The 23,229-nt window shown below is 43.7% G+C and overlaps 1 protein-coding gene across 8 annotated transcripts in view; it reads right to left on the reverse strand.

Annotated features, from left to right (window-relative positions):
• kn (EBF transcription factor knot) overlaps positions 1 to 23,229 on the reverse strand; it is a 528,425-nt gene that overhangs the window by 452,250 nt on the left and 52,946 nt on the right. For all 8 annotated transcript variants that reach the window (XM_071675839.1, XM_071675837.1, XM_071675838.1 and 5 more), the window contains 2 exons: positions 22,469 to 22,622; positions 7,525 to 7,588 (listed from right to left, as the gene is read on the reverse strand). In XM_071675839.1, coding sequence (XP_071531940.1) covers positions 7,525 to 7,588; positions 22,469 to 22,622 — 218 coding nt within the window. The remainder of the gene's footprint in view (positions 1 to 7,524; positions 7,589 to 22,468; positions 22,623 to 23,229) is intronic.

Consider the following 23,229-nt stretch of genomic DNA (forward strand, 5'->3'; position numbering starts at 1 on the left):
AGGAGAGATGGCCAGAGAGCTTTATTGGATTACGTGTTAATTGATAGGCGCGCGAAAGAGAGACTTTTGGATGTAAATGTGCTGAGAGGGGCAACTGGAGGGATGTCTGATCATTATCTTGTGGAGGTGAAGGTAAAGATGTGTAGAGGTTTTCAGAAAAGTAGAGAGAATGTTGGGATGAAGAGAGTGGTGAGAGTAAGTGAATTTGGAAGGGAGACTTGTGTGAGGAAGTACCAGGAGAGATTGAGTGCCGAATGCAAAAAGGTGAGAGTAAAGGACGTAAGGGGAGTGAGGAATGAATGGGATGCATTTAGGGAAGTAGTGATGGCTTGCACAAAAGATGCTTGTGGCATTAGAAAGGTAGGAGGTGGGCAGATTTGAATGGGTAGTGAGTGGTGGGATGAAGAAGTAAGATTGTTAATGAAAGAGAAGAGAGAGGCATTTGGACGATTTTTGCAGGGAAATAGTGCAAATGACAGAAACATGTATAGAAGAAAGAGGCAAGAGGTCGAGAGAAAGGTGCAAGAGGTGAAAACGAGGGCAAGTGAGAATTGGGGTGAGAGGGTATCATTAAATCTTCGGGAGAATAAAAAGATGTTTTGGAAGGAGGTAAATAAAGTGCGTAAGACAAGAGAACAAATGGGAACATCGGCGAAGGGGGCAAATGGGGAGGTAATAACAAGTAGTAGTAAGGTGAGAAGAAGATGGAGTGAGTATGTTGAATGTGTCAGATGAGAGAGTGGCAGATGTAGGGCGTATTGGTCGAGAATGGTTTGGTAAACAGAGAAGAGGTGGTGAAAGCTTTGCGGAAGATGAAAGTCTGCAAGGCGGCGGGTTTAGATGGTATAGCAGTGGAATTTGGTAAAAAAAGGGGGTGATTGTGTTGTTGACTGGTTGGTGAGGATATTCAGTGTACACGTGCTTCATGGTGAAGAGTCTGAGGACTGGCGTAATGCATGCATAGTGCCATTGTACAAAGGCAAAGGGGATAAAGGCGACTGTTCAAATTACAGAGGTATAGGTTTGTTGAGTATTCCTGGGAAATCATACGGGTGGGTATTGATTGAGAGGGTGAAGGCATGTAGAGAGCATCAGGCTGGGGAAAAGCAGTGTGGTTTCAGAAGTGGTAGAGGATGTGTGGGTCAGGTGTTTACTTTGAAGAATGTATGTGAGAAATAGTTAAAAAGACAAATGGATTTGTATGTAGCATTTACAGATCCGGAGAAGACATATGATAGAGTTGATAGAGATGCTTTGTGGAAAGTATTAAGAGTATATGCTGTTGGAGGTAAGTTGCTAGAAGCAGAGAAAAGTTTTTATCGAGGATGTAAAGTATGTATACGAGTAGGAAGAGAGGAAAGTGATTGCTTCCCATTGAATGTCAGTTTACGGCAGGGGTGCGTGATGTCTCCATGGTTGTTTAATTTGTTTATGGATGGGGTTGTTAGGGAGATGAATGCAAGAGTTTTGGAGAGAGGGGCAAGTATGCAGTCTGTTGTGGATAAGAGGGCTTGAGAAGTGAGTCAGTTGTTGTTCGCTGATGATGCAGCGCTTGTGGCTGATTCGGGTGAAAAACTGCAAAAAGCTGGTGACTAAGTTGGTAAAGTGTGTGAAAAAAAGCTGAGAGTAAATGTGAATAAGATCAAGGTTATTAGGTTCAGTAGGGTTGAGGGACAAGTTAATTGGAAGGTAAGTTTGAATGGAGAATAAGTTGAGGAAGTGAAATGCTTTAGATATCTAGGAGTGGATTCAGCAGCGGATGGAACCATGCAAGCGAAAGTGTCACAGGGTGGGGGAGGGAACGAAGGTTCTGGGAGCGTTGAAGAATGTGTGGTAGGCGAGAACGTTATCTCGGTGAGCAAGAATGGGTATGTTTGAAGGAATAGTGGTTCCAACAATGTTATATGGTTACGAAGCGTGGGCTATAGATAGGGTTGTTGCGGAGGAAGGGGGTTGTGTTGGAAATGAGATGCTTGAGAAAAATATGTGGCGTGAGATGGTTTGGTCGAGTAAGCAATGAAAGGGTAAGAGAGATGTGTGGTAATAAAAAGAGTGTGGTTGAAAGAGCAGAAAAGGGTGTATTGAAGTGGTTTGGTCACATAGAAAGATTGAGTGAGAAACACCGGGAGACAGTGACAAAGTATAATATATATATATATATATATATATATATATATATATATATATATATATATATATATATCATACTATTTGCCATTTCCCGCATTAGCGAGGTAGCGTTAAGAACAGAGAACTGGGCCTTAGAGGGAATATCCTCACCTGACCCCCTTCTCTGTTCCCTCTTTTGGAAAATTAAAAAAAAACAAGAGGGGGAGGATTTCCAGCCACCCGCTCCCTCCCCTTTTAGTCCTCTTCTACGACACACAGGCAATACGAAGGGTATTCGAGTACATAGTATTCGAAAAGTCGTTTCCCTATTAGGGGCGATCATAGCCTAGCGGTAGCGCTCCGCCTTTTGCACAGGGGTCCCGGGCTCGATCCCGGCTGTTGGAGGTTTGTATGTTATATGATATATATATATATATATATATATATATATATATATATATATATATATATATATATATATATATATATATATATATATATATATATACGAATATAGCGCATATGAACGCGCGCACTTTTCATGGAACACTTAATGCCCCCCAGCAGCAAAGATTCGAACCCCGGACCTTTTGAGTGTTACCTGGGAACGCTAACCGCGTACCCAGCAACCACGTAAATGGTGGGGGGTTTGAAAATTTAAAGGCTGTTGGAGGGCAATATGTGTTTGTGTGTGTGTGTCGTGTGTGTGTGTGTGTGTGTGGTGTGTGTGTGTGTATATATATATATATATATATATATATATATATATATATATATATATATATATATATATATATATTTTTTTTTTTTTTTTTTATACTTTGTCGCTGTCTCCCGCGTTTGCGAGGTAGCGCAAGGAAACAGACGAAAGAAATGGCCCAACCCCCCCCCCCCATACACATGTACATACACACGTCCACACACGCAAATATACATACCTACACAGCTTTCCATGGTTTACCCCAGACGCTTCACATGCCTTGATTCACTCCACTGACAGCACGTCAACCCCTGTATACCACATCGCTCCAATTCACTCTATTCCTTGCCCTCCTTACACCCTCCTGCATGTTCAGGCCCCGATCACACAAAATCTTTTTCACTCCATCTTTCCACCTCCAATTTGGTCTCCCTCTTCTCCTCGTTCCCTCCACCTCCGACACATATATCCTCTTGGTCAATCTTTCCTCACTCATTCTCTCCATGTGACCAAACCATTTCAAAACACCCTCTTCTGCTCTCTCAACCACGCTCTTTTTATTTCCACACATCTCTCTTACCCTTACGTTACTTACTCGATCAAACCACCTCACACCACACATTGTCCTCAAACATCTCATTTCCAGCACATCCATCCTCCTGCGCACAACTCTATCCATAGCCCACGCCTCGCAACCATACAACATTGTTGGAACCACTATTCCTTCAAACATACCCATTTTTGCTTTCCGAGATACTGTTCTCGACTTCCACACATTTTTCAAGGCTCCCAAAATTTTCGCCCCCTCCCCCACCCTATGATCCACTTCCGCTTCCATGGTTCCATCCGCTGACAGATCCACTCCCAGATATCTAAAACACTTCACTTCCTCCAGTTTTTCTCCATTCAAACTCACCTCCCAATTGACTTGACCCTCAACCCTACTGTACCGAATAACCTTGCTCTTATTCACATTTACTCTTAACTTTCTTCTTCCACACACTTTACCAAACTCAGTCACCAGCTTCTGCAGTTTCTCACATGAATCAGCCACCAGCGCTGTATCATCAGCGAACAACAACTGACTCACTTCCCAAGCTCTCTCATCCCCAACAGACTTCATACTTGCCCCTCTTTCCAGGACTCTTGCATTTACCTCCCTAACAACCCCATCCATAAACAAATTAAACAACCATGGAGACATCACACACCCCTGCCGCAAACCTACATTCACTGAGAACCAATCACTTTCCTCTCTTCCTACACGTACACATGCCTTACATCCTCGATAAAAACTTTTCACTGCTTCTAACAACTTGCCTCCCACACCATATATTCTTAATACCTTCCACAGAGCATCTCTATCAACTCTATCATATGCCTTCTCCAGATCCATAAATGCTACATACAAATCCATTTGCTTTTCTAAGTATTTCTCACATACATTCTTCAAAGCAAACACCTGATCCCCACATCCTCTACCACTTCTGAAACCGCACTGCTCTTCCCCAATCTGATGCTCTGTACATGCCTTCACCCTCTCAATCAATACCCTCCCATATAATTTACCAGGAATACTCAACAAACTTATACCTCTGTAATTTGAGCACTCACTCTTATCCCCTTTGCCTTTGTACAATGGCACTATGCACGCATTCCGCCAATCCTCAGGCACCTCACCATGAGTCATACATACATTAAATAACCTTACCAACCAGTCAACAATACAGTCACCCCCTTTTTTAATAAATTCCACTGCAATACCATCCAAACCTGCTGCCTTGCCGGCTTTCATCTTCCGCAAAGCTTTTACTACCTCTTCTCTGTTTACCAAATCATTTTCCCTAACCCTCTCACTTTGCACACCACCTCGACCAAAACACCCTATATCTGCCACTCTGTCATCAGACACATTCAACAAACCTTCAAAATACTCATTCCATCTCCTTCTCACATCACCACTACTTGTTATCACCTCCCCATTTACGCCCTTCACTGAAGTTCCCATTTGCTCCCTTGTCTTACGCACCCTATTTACCTCCTTCCAGAACATCTTTTTATTCTCCCTAAAATTTACTGATAGTCTCTCACCCCAACTCTCATTTGCCCTTTTTTTCACCTCTTGCACCTTTCTCTTGACCTCCTGTCTCTTTCTTTTATACTTCTCCCACTCAATTGCATTTTTTCCCTGCAAAAATCGTCCAAATGCCTCTCTCTTCTCTTTCACTAATACTCTTACTTCTTCATCCCACCACTCACTACCCTTTCTAAACAGCCCACCTCCCACTCTTCTCATGCCACAAGCATCTTTTGCGCAATCCATCACTGATTCCCTAAATACATCCCATTCCTCCCCCACTCCCCTTACTTCCATTGTTCTCACCTTTTTCCATTCTGTACACAGTCTCTCCTGGTACTTCCCCACACAGGTCTCCTTCCCAAGCTCACTTACTCTCACCACCTTCTTCACCCCAACATTCACTCCTCTTTTCTGAAAACCCATACTAATCTTCACCTTAGCCTCCACAAGATAATGATCAGACATCCCTCCAGTTGCACCTCTCAGCACATTAACATCCAAAAGTCTCTCTTTCGCACGCCTGTCAATTAACACGTAATCCAATAACGCTCTCTGGCCATCTCTCCTACTTACATAAGTATACTTATGTATATCTCGCTTTTTAAACCAGGTATTCCCAATCATCAGTCCTTTTTCAGCACATAAATCTACAAGTATATATATATATATATATATATATATATATATATATATATATATATATATATATATATATATATATATATATATATATATATATATATATATATATATATATATATATATATATTCTTTGCATTGACTGAAACAGTGACCCTCCTCCCAGAGAATATTTGTGTTTGAAGTGAAAACATTAGTAATCATCTTAACATGTAACTGCATCTGTCTCACTGCAACACACAGTCTATACACAAGTTAGGGATGTGTGTTGATGACGTCCAGGTGCCACATGTATACTCCACCTGATCCACCTCATTCAATCAAGACTGGAGATATTATACCACACTGACAAATAGATTTAAAAAAATCTGATGCTCTGTACATGCCTTCACCCTCTCAATCAATACCCTCCCATATAATTTACCAGGAATACTCAACAAACTTATACCTCTGTAATTTGAGCACTCACTCTTATCCCCTTTGCCTTTGTACAATGGCACTATGCACGCATTCCGCCAATCCTCAGGCACCTCACCATGAGTCATACATACATTAAATAACCTTACCAACCAGTCAACAATACAGTCACCCCCTTTTTTAATAAATTCCACTGCAATACCATCCAAACCTGCTGCCTTGCCGGCTTTCATCTTCCGCAAAGCTTTTACTACCTCTTCTCTGTTTACCAAATCATTTTCCCTAACCCTCTCACTTTGCACACCACCTCGACCAAAACACCCTATACCTGCCACTCTGTCATCAGACACATTCAACAAACCTTCAAAATACTCATTCCATCTCCTTCTCACATCACCACTACTTGTTATCACCTCCCCATTTACGCCCTTCACTGAAGTTCCCATTTGCTCCCTTGTCTTACGCACCCTATTTACCTCCTTCCAGAACATCTTTTTATTCTCCCTAAAATTTACTGATAGTCTCTCACCCCAACTCTCATTTGCCCTTTTTTTCACCTCTTGCACCTTTCTCTTGACCTCCTGTCTCTTTCTTTTATACTTCTCCCACTCAATTGCATTTTTTCCCTGCAAAAATCGTCCAAATGCCTCTCTCTTCTCTTTCACTAATACTCTTACTTCTTCATCCCACCACTCACTACCCTTTCTAAACAGCCCACCTCCCACTCTTCTCATGCCACAAGCATCTTTTGCGCAATCCATCACTGATTCCCTAAATACATCCCATTCCTCCCCCACTCCCCTTACTTCCATTGTTCTCACCTTTTTCCATTCTGTACACAGTCTCTCCTGGTACTTCCCCACACAGGTCTCCTTCCCAAGCTCACTTACTCTCACCACCTTCTTCACCCCAACATTCACTCCTCTTTTCTGAAAACCCATACTAATCTTCACCTTAGCCTCCACAAGATAATGATCAGACATCCCTCCAGTTGCACCTCTCAGCACATTAACATCCAAAAGTCTCTCTTTCGCACGCCTGTCAATTAACACGTAATCCAATAACGCTCTCTGGCCATCTCTCCTACTTACATAAGTATACTTATGTATATCTCGCTTTTTAAACCAGGTATTCCCAATCATCAGTCCTTTTTCAGCACATAAATCTACAAGTATATATATATATATATATATATATATATATATATATATATATATATATATATATATATATATATATATGTATATATATTCTTTGCATTGACTGAAACAGTGACCCTCCTCCCAGAGAATATTTGTGTTTGAAGTGAAAACATTAGTAATCATCTTAACATGTAACTGCATCTGTCTCACTGCAACACACAGTCTATACACAAGTTAGGGATGTGTGTTGATGACGTCCAGGTGCCACATGTATACTCCACCTGATCCACCTCATTCAATCAAGACTGGAGATATTATACCACACTGACAAATAGATTTAAAATAATCAAGACTGATACTCTAAAGTACGTGTCATGGTAATTGAAGAGAAACTATATGTGTAAAAGTGATGAAGATCAAACTGCCGTAAGACTCACCGTTGGCGAAGAGGAGCTGCAGTCTGTAGTGGATGCCATTGTTCGTCTTCTGACCCTCGGGTTCCTGTCAGGACACACCAGCAACAAGTTTAGTTCACAGGTCTTACAGGTGACATCCAAGAAACAAAGCTACGCTATAAAGTTAAGAACTAAGTTATGTAATTCAACAAGTGAACAACAAAGTTTGACAGCAACATATGGTTCTACATAATGGAAGGCTTTTATAGAGAAGTTGCTGTTACAGAGCCAGGTTGAAGAGTCGGTAAATATTTAGTAATCAAAAGCATCATTAAATGAGAGTATGTAATGAACAACGCTAATGTTAACAAAAGAGCTCTCTTTTATGTACTTACTCTTTTGTTATAGACAGTAACACTACACAAAGGCACTATTGTTATTGTTAAATAGTCCTCAGGCCTTAGCCTGGCGAGGGGCCTTGTCTCCACCCGGCCCCTCTTCAGCCACAACCCTTGACCCCGTTCAAGGGCCAACTAGACCCACCTTTCATCCACATTAACTCGATGTAAGATACACATAACAGTTTACCTTCATTCAAATCTAATTCAGTGGGAGCTGCAATTAAAGAAGAATATCGTAATGGCTAATGACCGGAGCTCAAATTATCTTTTCTCAACCAGGAATAAAACAAAGATGGGCTAGATCCATGGCCTCCTGGGTGCAGCGGATACGACCATTGAACACGATGGCACTAGACTAACACTTAAAGGGTCAGGAGAAAAGCCAGGTCATTTGGGTAGTAACATCCTATTCTAAGTTGCACCGTCATGCTGGTGTCGTACTGTCATGTTCAGGGGTTTGAAACATGAACATCACAGTGTCTCGTGACACTCCAGCGGCAGCAATATAGCCAGGGGTTTACCATGACACTGAAGCGGCAGCATTGTAGCCAGGGGTTTACCATGACACTGAAGCGGCAGCATTGTAGCCAGGGGTTTACCATGACATTGTAGAGGCAGCATTATAGCTAAGGGTTTACCTTGGCACTACAGCTGCATTACGCCAGGGGTATACCTTGACGCTGTAGACATGGCATTAAGCACTTGACACTGTAGCGGCAGGAAGATAACCCAACACCGGACACTTCCTTTCATTAAGTTTTCAAGGTCTTACTTTGTCCGATCCCAAATCAATTCAAGGGAGAACTTTCCAAATAATTAAGTACAATTAGCTTTATCGTTTTTTTTTTATTACGCGGACTTTGGTCTGACGGCTAATTAGGAGGTGATTGCTATCAACTCCAATATACACACAGAGACACAAACATAACTTCATACATATACATAAACATATATACACACATGTACACATATACATACATAAGAGGGGAGACTGTTTCAGTGTATCGACACGTTAGTGGTCGGGTGTACAGGACATATCTTAGAGATGCCTTTTCTAAGTGGGTTGTTGTAGCCAGTGGCGTGCCGCAGGTCTCCGTCTTAAGAACCACTGTTATTCTAGATCTGTGCTAATGGCTTGCCGGATGGACTGGAGTCGTATGTGAAGAATGAGCCCGCAGATGATCTTCAGGGTCGTGAGGGAAGTAAAGAATGTGACCAGGATTGCAACACCTTACAAAGGGTCTTACAGAAACCAACCCAGAGTTGGAGGAAGTTTAGCCCAAGCAAACGTAATGTCTGGATGGGACGCTGTGACGCACGGCCTCGATATGACTACACTGAAGCCGTAAACAAGGTTTGTGAACATGTCTATGGCCAGGACGTGAGGTTGTCTTTGTGCGCAACCTATCGCCAGAACCGTGAATGAGTGTCTACTGGTTGATGTCAGAACTACATATATGGATAAGGAATGACAAATTAAGCGATGATTACTATCATTTCCAGTATAAATACACACAAATATGTCTTCATACATGTATACATATATATATATATATATATATTCACGAACAAAGTGCACAGGAACGCGCACCCTCATAGAACATACAAACCTCCAGCAACCAGGATCGAACCCGGGACCCCTGTGTAACAGGCGGGAATGCTACCGCTAGGCTATGGGCCTGGCTAATAGGAAATAACTATTCGAATACTATGTACTCAAATACCCTTCGTCTCACGTTAGTGAGCAACCGGGTCTACACTGGTCATTTCCCAACAGGTGAACATAGCCAGCAGATAACATTTTACCGAACCTAACTGTACAACGCGGAGGTATATGGACATGAACAAAGTGCATAGGAACGCGCACTTTCATAGAACATACAAACCTCCAACAGCCAGGATCGAACCTGGGACCCCTGGGTAAGAGGCGGGAATACTACCGCTAGGCTATGGGCCTGGCTAATAGGAATTAACTATTCGAATACTTTGTACTCGAATACCCTTCGTCTCACGTTGGTGAGCAACGTTATGGATGGGTTGGTTAGGGAGGTAAATGCAAGACTTTTGGAGAGTGGGGCGAGTATTCAGTCTGTTGTGGATGAGAAATCCTTGGAAGTGAGTCTGTTGTTTGCCGATGATACAGCTCTAGTAGCTGATTCGTGTGAGAAACTGCAGAAGTTGGAGACTGAGTTTGGAAGAAAGTGTGAAAGGAGAAAGTTGATAGTGAATGCAAATAAGAGCAAGGTTATTAGGGTTGAGGGACAAGTGAACTGGGAGGTAAGTTTGAATGGAGAAAATTTGGAGGAAGTGAAGTGTTTTAGATATTTGAGAGTGGACTTTGCAGCGGATGGAATCATGGAAGCGGAAGTGATTCACAGGATTGGGGAAAGGCAAAGGTGCTGGGAGCGATGAAGAATGCGTGGAAGGAGAGAACGTTATCTCGGAGAGCAAAAATGGGCATGTTTGAAGGAATGGTAGTTCCAACAATGTTATATGGTTGCGATTGCGAGGCATGGGCTATAGATAGGGTTGTCCGGAGGAGGGTGGATGTGTTGGAAATAATATGTTTGAGGACAATATGTGGTGTGAGGTGGTTTGATCGAGTAAGTAGTGAAAGCGTAAGAGAGATGTGTGGAAATAAAAAGCGTATGGATGAGAGAGCAGAAGAGGGTGTGTTGGAATGGTTTGGACTTATGGAGAGAATGAGTGAGGAAAGATTGACAAAGAGGATATACGTGTCAGAGGTGGAGGATACAAGGAGAAGCGGGAGACCAAATTGGAGGTGGAAGGATGGAGTGAAAAAGATTTTGAGCGAAAAAGATCTTGAGCTATCGGGGCCTGAACATACAGGAGGGTGTGAGGCGTGCAGGGACTAGAGTGGTATATCGGGGTCGACGTGCTGTCAATGGACTGAACCAGGGCATGTGAAGCGTCTGGGGTAAACCATGGAAAGGTCTGTGGGGCCTGGATGTGGATAGAGAGCTGTGGTTTCGGTGCATTACACAGGTCAGCTAGAGACTGAATGTGAATGAATGGGGCATTTGTTGTCTGTATTCCTGGCGCTACCTCGATGAAGCAGGGGACGGTGATACTGTTTTCCTGTGGGGCGGGGTAGTGACAGGAATGGATGAAAGCAAGCAAGCATGAATATGTACATGTGTATGCATGTAATGTCTTTGTATGTGTATGTACATGTATGTATATTTATAATGTATATGTGAGTATGTGGGCATTTATGCACATTTATGTGTGTATGAGTGGATGGGCCATTCTTCGACTGTTTCTTGGCGTTGCCTCGCTGAAGCGGGAAACAGCGATTATGTATAATAATTGATTAATAGAATATATACGAACAAAGTGCATATGAACGCGCACCTTCATAGAACATACAAACCTCCTACAGCCAGGATCGAACCCGGGACCCCTGTGCCACTGGCGGGAATGCTACCGCTAAGCTATGGGCCTGGCTAATAGGAAATAACTATTCAAATTCTCGAATACCCTTCGTCTCACGCTGGCGAGAAACAGGGTCTACACCGGATATATATATATATATATATATATATATATATATATATATATATATATATATATATATATATATATATATATATATATATATATATATACATATATATATTTTTTTTTTTTTTTTTTTATACCTTGTCGCTGTCTCCCGCGTCTGCGAGGTAGCGCAAGGAAACAGACGAAAGAAATGGCCCAACCCCCCCCCCCATACACACGTACATACACACGTCCACACACGCAAATATACATACCTACACAGCTTTCCATGGTTTACCCCGGACGCTTCACATGCCTTGATTCAATCCACTGACAGCACGTCAACCCCTGTATACCACATCGCTCCAATTCACTCTATTTCTTGCCCTCCTTTCACCCTCCTGCATGTTCAGGCCCCGATCACACAAAATCCTTTTCACTCCATCTTTCCACCTCCAATTTGGTCTCCCTCTTCTCCTCGTTCCCTCCACCTCCGACACATATATCCTCTTGGTCAATCTTTCCTCACTCATTCTCTCCATGTGCCCAAACCATTTCAAAACACCCTCTTCTGCTCTCTCAACCACGCTCTTTTTATTTCCACACATCTCTTACCCTTACGTTACTTACTCGATCAAACCACCTCACACCACACATTGTCCTCAAACATCTCATTTCCAGCACATCCATCCTCCTGCGCACAACTCTATCCATAGCCCACGCCTCGCAACCATACAACATTGTTGGAACCACTATTCCTTCAAACATACCCATTTTTGCTTTCCGGGATAATGTTCTCGACTTCCACACATTCTTCAAGGCTCCCAAAATTTTCGCCCCCTCCCCCACCCTATGATCCACTTCCGCTTCCATGGTTCCATCCGCTGACAGATCCACTCCCAGATATCTAAAACACTTCACTTCCTCCAGTTTTTCTCCATTCAAACTCACCTCCCAATTGACTTGACCCTCAACCCTACTGTACCTAATAACCTTGCACTTATTCACATTTACTCTTAACTTTCTTCTTCCACACACTTTACCAAACTCCGTCACCAGCTTCTGCAGTTTCTCACATGAATCCGCCACCAGCGCTGTATCATCAGCGAACAACAACTGACTCACTTCCCAAGCTCTCTCATCCCCAACAGACTTCATACTTGCCCCTCTTTCCAAAACTCTTGCATTTACCTCCCTAACAACCCCATCCATAAACAAATTAAACAACCATGGAGACATCACACACCCCTGCCGCAAACCTACATTCACTGAGAACCAATCACTTTCCTCTCTTCCTACACGTACACATGCCTTACATCCTCGATAAAAACTTTTCACTGCTTCTAACAACTTGCCTCCCACACCATATATTCTTAATACCTTCCACAGAGCATCTCTATCAACTCTATCATATGCCTTCTCCAGATCCATAAATGCTACATACAAATCCATTTGCTTTTCTAAGTATGTATATATATATATATATATATATATATATATATATATATATATATATATATATATATATATATATATATATATATATATATATATTGCGTTGAAGTATATGTACTTGACCTAAATCACAAGGGTAAAGTTAGAAGTCATAGACTTTCCCATCATGGAAGAAAAAAGTGGAGGCCTGATTGCACTCATTTTGACACTGTCGACACAAAGAAACAAAAAGAGCAATCAGATGTCATATGAAGACGCTAAGCAAGGAACGCGTCATAAAACACGGAGAGAAGTATTCTTACTGGACCAAAGTGTGGATGATTGGACTGAACCATATAACGAAACTCTGAACGAACTCAGTATTCACAAGTCAAAATCACTGTACATTTTTGGAACATTCTCAGGTGTTCGGCCACTCGGAGTGTAGAATGCTCTTCCCGGACTGTACAAATGGGTAATTACATACAACGGTGTTTGTTGTCCCGGACCTTCCCAGAGCCAGCTCTTATTCGATGGCTTACTATCAGAAAACGTAAAGAAAATTTTGATCTGATGCACACCGCTCCGTTCTTCGTCGAGTTCTGATAGTCTTCAAGGAACAGCGATGGAACTTTTCTTGGAAGCACCATCGCCATCTTAACAAAGGAGAGAGAGAGAGAGAGAGAGAGAGAGAGAGAGAGAGAGAGAGAGAGAGAGAGAAGGGGGGGGGGGGGTTAGGCCGGGGAAGGAAACGCTCAGCAGGATCGTAAGCACAGTATATGCCACATTCAAGTGACCTACTTCAACAAGAAGAGAATATTTCATCTAAATTCAACATTGTAGAATATCTAATAAGAATTACTTTCCCCAAAACTCTGTGCTTCAGTTTAAGACGCATGCAGCGCAGAGCAACAATTAATCCCAGGATTCATAACAAAGGCTAATGGGATCAGACACTATCATTACCAACGAAGACAAACAGTCAAGAGGTCACAAGAGCCAGAGGATCCTGAACGACTGACAGTGAATCTCCCGGTTTGAATCCTAGGATTTATTACCTTACTGTTTGTCAACAGTTCTGCAACCTTTCCTTTGCTCACCTCACACTCACACAATCAGCAGGAACCCTCCAACAAACCTCTCCTAAAATCTTCGGCTCTCGGCATTTGTCCCTGATTTTCGCATTTCCAGAAAATCTCCAGCAGACCCCCTTCCAAATTTCTAGGCTCTCCAATCAACGATCAAGAAACACGTTAAATGATTTATCTCCAGGCACTTGGACATGACCACATGCCTCCCATGACACACACACACACCACCTACAGACAATTCAAAAAACTTCTGGACGCAAATCTTTCCTAAAAGCAGGTCTCCTTACCTGTAGATAAAACACAACATCAATTAGCAACATAAATCCAGTGGGTGATTAGTAATTATGCTTAATATGTCCAGCGTCCACCAGCGGCGCTCGCTCATCCATCAGGACACACCTTAACTGCCTGACTTAATGATACAGAATCACTGGTGACCTCCTGAAGACATACTTGTACTTTTCCATCTCGTCTGGACCGAAGAAGCCATTACTGGTCCAGACAAAGCGTAACTAAACACAAAAATAGACCCCTTCCTGTTCCGCCTCTACCACGTCAGATAGCATATATGAACCATTTATGATCATTCAGCCTCATTCTCTATGATCAACATTGTTTTATATTACACTGTACTAAGTAAACGACCATTAGCAAGCACTGATCTTCATGAAACAAACGATCAACTGTAACATAACAATGGTGGCAAACGAAAGATGTGGATGAACGTAAAGAAAATGAAAATACTGACCAATCATTTCATCGAAAGAGCATGTAAACTGTAAGTTTTATCCCCGTCACCCTGACCCCTACACACCCCTTTAACCCTCCTTTTTCTCCCCCCCCCCCATCCCCCACCTTCTGAATAAGGGTGGCGTTATTCACTGCATCATACACCGGAGGTGGGAGCTGGCAGTGCCAGTAATTAGCGTGTTGACCCACTTGCTGAAAGGTGCACATAACTCACCGCCAAGTACCATAATTACCTGCACAATCACTACAGCTCAACCACGCCAATTACCCCACTGCAGGCCAAGGGTGAGGAGGGGGTTGGGGTAAAGGGGGTGTGCCACTATCTCAGGGAGTTATAGCACTATAATGCCACAGGGTAATTACTATACACCTGGGTCATTAAGTGCCCCTCTATTGATTACTGGCAGATCTATGGGATCAGTCAAGTTTATGTGACCATCATGTGTGTTGTTAATGTACACATCATCTTCCATGTTATTATACATCGGTGTATGTGAATGTCCAGGTATGTGGCCTTGAGGTGTTGTATGTGATTCAGCAGTGTGTGTGTGTGTGTGTGTGTGTGTGTGTGTGTGTGTGTGTGTGTGTGTATGCCTTGCGTTATGTGACGACAGTGTGGCATGTGACCAGCTGATTGACCTACTATGCAACACTAGACTCGTCTGTGTATCAAGCGACTCTTCCGAGTTACTGTGTGGCGGTACAGAGTTCTCCTCCACACCCTCACACACTGTGGGGTGTGGGGACACCACGCCGCCTTTGTTCTTCCTATGGACGGGAGGGGCTGGGTGATTACTGGCAAACGGAGATAACCGATAAAGTTGTCTATGTTAACGGAAGGTGATGAACACGAATGCCGCTCACGATGAATAGTGTTTGTCGAGGCCGCGGCTACGTGGATCTAAGATGCATGAAGTTACTTGAGGACGGAGCTCACCTGACGTGGCGGGAGGTGTTAGATTCTGCTGCAAGGTACTGGGATACATCTACTGCAGAGGATGGCGTTACTGGGATACATCTACTGCAAGGGGTAGCGTTAGTGGGATACATCTACTGCAAGGGGTAGCGTTAGTGGGATACATCTACTGCAAGGGGTAGCGTTAGTGGGATACATCTACTGCAAGGGGTAGCGTTACTGGGATACGTTTGCTGCAGAGGGTGGCGTTAATGGGATACATTTTCTGCAGAGGATGGCGCTACTGGGATACATCTACTGCAAGGGGTAGCGTTACTGGGATACATTTACTGCAGGGGGTAGCGTTACTGGGATACATTTACTGCAGAGGGTAGCGTTACTGGGATACATCTACTGCAGGGGGTAGCGTTACTGGGATACATTTTCTGCAGAGGATGGCGCTACTGGGATACATCTACTGCAGGGGGTAGCGTTACTGGGATACATTTACTGCAGAGGGTAGCGTTACTGGGATACATTTACTGCAGAGGGTAGCGTTACTGGGATACATTTACTGCAGAGGGTAGCGTTACTGGGATACATTCACTGCAGAGGGTAGCGTTACTGGGATACATCTACTGCAGGGGGTAGCGTTACTGGGATACATCTACTGCAGGGGGTAGCGTTACTGGGATACATCTACTGCAGGGGGTAGCGTTACTGGGATACATCTACTGCAGGGGGTAGCGTTACTGGGATACATTTACTGCAGAGGGTGGCGTTACTGGGATACATCTACTGCAGGGGGTAGCGTTACTGGGATACATTTACTGCAGAGGGTGGCGTTACTGGGATACATCTACTGCAGGGGGTAGCGTTACTGGGATACATTTACTGCAGAGGGTGGCGTTACTGGGAAACATTTACTGCAGAGGGTGGCGTTACTGGGAAACATTTACTGCAGAGGGTGGCGTTACTGGGATACATCTACTGCAGGGGGTAGCGTTACTGGGATACATTTACTGCAGAGGGTAGCGTTACTGGGATACATCTACTGCAGGGGGTAGCGTTACTGGGATACATCTACTGCAGGGGGTAGCGTTACTGGGATACATTTACTGCAGAGGGTGGCGTTACTGGGAAACATTTACTGCAGAGGGTGGCGTTACTGGGAAACATTTACTGCAGAGGGTGGCGTTACTGGGATACATCTACTGCAGGGGGTAGCGTTACTGGGATACATCTACTGCAGGGGATAACGTTAGTGGGATATATCCACTGCAGGGTCAAGTCTTGTTCAAGGGTCGTACTGTCTTGCTCAAGGACCGTACCATCGTACTCCACAGGGGTTGAGAGGCAAGTGTGATACGTTGTTACAACGAGCAATAGTCAACAGTAACAACATCGAACAATGGTGCGAACCGACCAGTAAGTAAACCATGAAATCTGAGGCCAACATAGCACAGGTGAAGGTCGGCGAGGTGAGCATCAAGTAATTATTGTCATGAATATACAACATCTTTGACGTGATTGACGGGGACGTCAGTATGATTACTGCTCGTTGACAGATGTTGTCTATTGGTGCCTGAATGCCTGGTCGTCCCATGACTGATGCAGGAACGACAGCCAAGCGGCTGCCACCACAGGCTGCTAGAGAATAATGGGAACGACAGCTTAGCACCTGACATACGGACGACATCCGGTCTGTTGGAGAACGAGTGAACGGCAGGAACTTGACGGACAACACACGTGCACCCTGGGAGGAAACCGCCGCCCACCGCCACCTGACAGCCAGGCTGTAACCTTCAGCACAGCAGGTGCTCGGTGAAGGAAGCCTCCGTGAACCAAACAATGGGCGTCCCCTTTAGAACTTGGCCAGCCATGCTCCCCGACATACAATCCCGTCCCCCTCCCCCAACACTTCCAGTGTGTGTGTGTGTGTGTGTGTGTGTGTGTGTGTGTGTGTGTGTGTGTGTGTGTGTGTGTGTGTGTGTGTGTGTGTGTGTGTGTGTGTGTGTATGTGTGTGTGTGTGTGTGTGTGTGTGTGTGTGTGTGTGTATGTTAACTATCTTTACATCATACAGACTCAGAAGTCTCGAATGATCTTACTGCTAATGTCGTGTTTGTGATCTTACTGTTAATGCTGTCGTGTTTGTGATCTTACTGCTACCGTGTTTGTGATCTTATTGCTAATGTTGTCGTGTCTGGATCTTACTGCTAATGCTGTCATGTTTGTGATCTTACTGCCAACTTCCTGTTGGCTTTATTTTCTCCATGAATCCACGTCTCTGTCAATGCTCTAGAAATGCTTTCCCACATCCCACCTCACACTTCCTTTGCCCACCTTCCAGTTGTGCTCCCTTACTCCATTCTCTCTTCTGGCTTCAAAGAACTGCATATGTTAATGTGGTCGTGGAGTCTTAATGTATAAGTATATATGTAATTATCATATCTCCCCTTACTCCTCTTTCTTACAACGTAGACAGAAAGGGGGGTTTCCTTTCCCCCTTCGCAGCTCATTCTACTCAGGTCTGACACCATTCCTGTTGCGTTCTTCTGGAAACCTTTCCAGCAATTCCATGTCACTCCTTAAGTGAAAAGACTCGACTGTTGCAGCATATTCCATTTTATGGCGAGTGTGCAACATCTCACTGCCTAAGAACATGAAAGAGTTTTTGACACTCGCCAAAATATGGTTTGTCTTCCCTACAACATTTCTCGTGTTGTGACCTGGTGACAGGTTCTACGGGATGTCATCTCTTGGGTCCCTCTTACAGGTCGTCTCTTTGTGATTCACTTCATGAGATGAAGTACTCACCGTCTGGTCTGTTGAAACCCATCCCTTCTTAATGACTTCCTATGTGTGTGTTTGAGTAATTATTCATTTGTAATTACCCATTTTTACAGTTCGGGAAGGGGGATTTTAGCTCTCGTACCCCCCCTCCTCCCCTCCCCCCACCAATCTATTAAATTTACTATGATATTGTTTTTACACTTTTCTCTACTACCAGATTTTACAGTTTCACCTTCACCTTAATCCAGCTTATTCCACTCGTCCACTGCTCTGATACCATCAAAACATTTCGTCTAATCTAACAAGCTTCTTGCTTCGCTTCTTGCTCCGGCCTCCAGTTGCTCTATTTTTGCATCGTGAACCTATAGATTTGAAGGATGTGATCAAGTCACACCTTAATTTTCTCTCTTCCATGGTGGACATACCTACCTACGGCCTCTTAATCTCGCAGTGTAACGCAGTGGACTTAATGTTAGTACTATCTTGGTTGCCTTACAGTGGACCGTCTCTATTTGTTGTTTGTGTTTCTTAAAGTGTGTTGAACAAATTTGAGGATCTTACATCAGTCCAGGACTAACTTCTGAAGCCTCTCTACTCCTGTTACCTTCCTAGTGATCATACCGCCAAAACCATTTTTCTTATTGTTACATAGGAAAATGTTATCTTTGAGGTTTTACTGTTTATACTCTCGTGTCTGTGATCTTACTGTTAATGTTGTCGTGTCTGTGATCTTACTGCTAATGCTGTTATGATCATACTGCTAATGTCGTGTTTGTAATCGTACTGCTAATGTCGTGTTTGTGATCTTAATGCTAATGCTGTCATGTTTGTGATCTTACTGCTAATGCTGTCACGTTTGGATCTTACTGCTAATGCTATTGTGATCATACTGCTAATGCTGTTGTGATCTTACTGTTAATGCTGTTGTGATCTTACTGCTAATGTCGTGTTTGTGATCTTACTGCTAATGCTGTCGTGTTTGTGATCTTACTGCTAATGTTGTCGAGTCTGGATCTTACTGCTAATGCTGTCATGTTTGTGATCTTACTGCTAATGCTGTCGTGTTTATTGTCTTACTGCTAATGCTGTCATGTTTGTAATCTTACTGCTAATACCGTCATGTTTGTGATCTTACTGCTAATGCTGTCGTCTTTGTGATCTTACCGCTAATACTGTCGTGTTTCTGGTCTTCCCACTACCAGTGCTGTCGGCTTTGTGATCTTATTTTTGATGCTGTCGTGTTTGCAGTCTTACTGTTAATGCTGTCGTGTCTGTAGTCTTACTGTTAATGCTGTCGTGTTTGTGATCCTACTGCTAGTGCAGTCTTGTTTGGGATCTTACTGCTAATGCTGCCATGTTTGTGAACTTACTGCTAATGCAGATGTGTTTGAAATCTTTATGCTAATGCTGTTGTGTTTATGATCTTATTGCTAATGCTGTCACGTTTGTGATCTTACTGCTAATGCTGTCATGTTTGTGATCTTACTGCTAATGCTGTCGTGTATGTAGTCTTATTTCTAATGCTGTCTTGTTTGTAATCTCACTGCTAGAGCAGCGTGTTTGTGATTTTATTACTAATGCAGTCATGTTTGAGTTCTTACTGTTAATGTTCCCGTGTTTGTAATCTTACTGCTAATGATGTCCTTTCTGTAATCTTACTGCTAATGCTGTCGTGTTTGTAAGCTTGCTGCTAATGATGTCATGTTTGTAATCTTACTGTTAATTCTGTCGTGTTTGTAATCTTACTACTAATGCCGTCGTGTTTGTGATCTTACTACTAAGGATGTCATGTTTGTAATCTTACTGCTAATGCTGTTACGTTTGTAATCTTACTGCTAATGCTGTCGTGTTTGTGATTTTACTGCTAATGCTGTTGTGATCTTACTGCTAATGCTGTTCTGATCTTACTGCTAATGCTGTTATGATCATACTACTAATGATGTCTTGTCTGTCATCTCACTGCTAATGCTGTCGTGTTTGTAATCTTACTGCTAATGCTGTCGTGTTTGTGATCTCACTGCTAATGCTGTCGTGTTTGTAATCTTACTGCAAATGCTGTCGTCTTTGTAATCTCACTGTTAATGCTGTAGTGTTTGTAATCTTGTTGCTAATGATTTCGTGTGTTATATTACTGTTAATGCTGTCGTGTTTTTAATCTTACTGCCAATGCTCTCGTGTCTGTAATGTTACTGCTAATGCTGCTTTGCTTGTAATTTTACTCCTAATGCTGTTGTGTTTGTAATCTTACTGTTAATGTTGTGTTTGTGATCTTACTGCTAATGCTGTCGTGTTTCTATTCTTACAGCTAATGCTGTCGTGTACGTAGTCTTACTGCTAATGCTGTAATGTTTGTAATCTTACTCCTAATGCTGTAATGTTTGTAATCTTACTGCTAATGCTGTCGTGTTTGTGATGTTACTGCTAATGTTGTTGTGTTTGTGATCTAGCTGCTAATGCTGTTGTGTTTATCATTTTACTGCTAGTGCTGCTATGTTTGTAATCTTACTGTTGCATCTTAAGACCTTACAGCACTTGTCGCCCCCTTCCGTGACGTGTCAAGGAACGCCTTAGCAGCGAGGCAGCCCAGTTCGCTCACTGTCTCGAGCAGTGGCAACATCGATATCATCTTGTTCTTCATTTTCCAATTACTTCATCACCAAGGCTTGACTATCATCAGTTTATTGATCGAGAACCACCACAAGACAACCACACCTTTAAAACCCCTTGAACAGGACGGTACGATCCTTGAACAAAAGTGTTCGATCCTTGAGCACGACTATATGATCCTTGGGTTCATGGTCTGACTTTGGGATCCCACTCCCGAGGGTCTGAATTTCAAAGTCCAGGCCATCATACCCAAGGGTCGTAACATCGTGCTGAATGGTTGTACCGTCGTGCTCAATGCTCATACAGTCGTACTCATCCACGTCCCAAAGTATCGTGTCTGGGCATTTTTTTTCCTGTTTTAGAAATCAGTCTATCAGTGACCGAACACGTGGTTAATGACCTGCCGACCTCCACCTACCCACCCACCGCTCCTGGTCAGGTTTACCTGTCCCGCCGCCAGAATTACCACACCTGCAAATCCCAGGAATTCGTTGACCTGTGACCGTGGAGCTAACGCCTTGTCCCTCTGTCCTTCCAGCAGAACCACCTCCTCCTGTACTGTGGGAAGAGACTTTTCTCTCCTCAGTCCATAATTAGCACATATATAACCATACGTTCACCCATGCCCTTATCTTGCCAGCAAACCTATGGCATTAGTCTGCCAGTGGCCGCGGTGTGGCTGTCTGTTCCTCTTGCATAATTAGTCCACCTCTGCCTCAGCCAGGTCATTTCACCTGTAGAGGCACGGGCTCTAACATCTGTTATCACCCCACTCATCTCGTCCGGGAATTAGTAAACAAGTGATCCAGGAAGTTACTAGCCAGTGTCCCCGATGCTTGCCTCCCTTCTACCTCATAGCTAATTTGCCGAAGCATAAAGATACGTCATTTGCTTCAGTCACCCACGGATGGCTCAGTCGACTGAGGACGAGCTCCTTAGTCAACTTAAAGCTGACAACACAGCTCACCTGACCCCCTGTCGATATGCTGAAGTGTTGTGGAAAGTTCCGTTGGTCTTAAAGTATTATAGTAGCATGTTACTGCATCTTTAATAGACATTACCCTAGGCAAATGACCTGGTCTTCTTCACTGTACCAAGGTAATGACGTGAGACCACAATTTGAATTACGTCACCTCTGTCAGTCACCTGGCGTTTGTTAACACACCAAGGTAGTCAGGTAACTATACCGTCCACTAAATCAGGGGTTTTAAAACTGTGGTAGGCCACAAGAAGCTGATATGGTTCTGTTGCTTCCAACAAGTTTGGAAAACCCCCACCTTAAATTACCTGGTATTACCTGGGCCGATACATCTGGTCGTTCTCGCAGTATTAAGTTACTCCATTACCTTGTATCACCTGGGTCGACTCATCTGGTCCATCTCGATGTATCAATGAAGTCAAGTGACTTCCCCAGTCTCCTTAATTATGTACCTTGGCTCTTTGAAGGTGATCTGAGTACTATATCAATATCCAGTGTCGTTAGTTACTTGGCATCGCACGGGGGACTCACCTGGTCCTTCTCGATGAAGCCGAGGAAGGCCGTCCGCTCGATCTCGATGGGCTGGCCCGCTCGGTCGTACAGGGCGATGACGAAGTGGAAGAAGTTGGACTTGCGGAGGTTGCTGGGGGGCTGCTTCTCGAAGTGCGCGCGGCCTATACCAACGCTGTGCCATGAGAAGAACACTATGGTCAGTCTGGGCTGCTGTGTTGGGGAGAAAGAGGAAGAGGGGGGGGAAAGAAGGAGTGAGTGGGGGAAATGAGGTGGGAGTAAGGGAAAGGAGGGATTAAGGGGGAAGGAGAGGGGAGGGAGTGAGAGAGAGAAGAAATGAGTGGAGAGGAGTAAGGAGGGGAGAGGAGCAAGAAGTGGGAGAATTGAGTAAGGAGTATGGGAGAGGGAGTTAGGGGCGGAAAAAAGGATAAGGAATGGGAGAGGGGGAAGAGGAGTAAGAAATGGGGGGAGGAGTAAGAGGCGGAGGGGAAGAGGCAAAGTGTGGAAGAGAGATGAAGTAGGAGAGACAAGCAAGAAGTATGGAAAGGAAGAGAATGTGGGAAAAGAAGGATTGAGAAGGAGAAAGGATAAGGGAGAGGGAGGGAAAAGGAGGAGTAGGGTAGAGGAGTAGGGAGTAAGGGAAAGAAGTAAGGAGTTGGGAGTGGAGGAGATGAGGTGGGAATGGGGGAGATGATGAAGGAGTGGGAGAGAAAGGAAGGTAGTTAGGGAGAGGAATAAGGAGTTGGGGGCGGGGGGGAAGGACAATGGAGTGAGTAGCGGAG

The sequence above is a fragment of the Panulirus ornatus genome, chromosome 21 (genome assembly GCF_036320965.1).
Source record: "Panulirus ornatus isolate Po-2019 chromosome 21, ASM3632096v1, whole genome shotgun sequence".
NCBI lineage: Eukaryota > Metazoa > Arthropoda > Malacostraca > Decapoda > Palinuridae > Panulirus > Panulirus ornatus.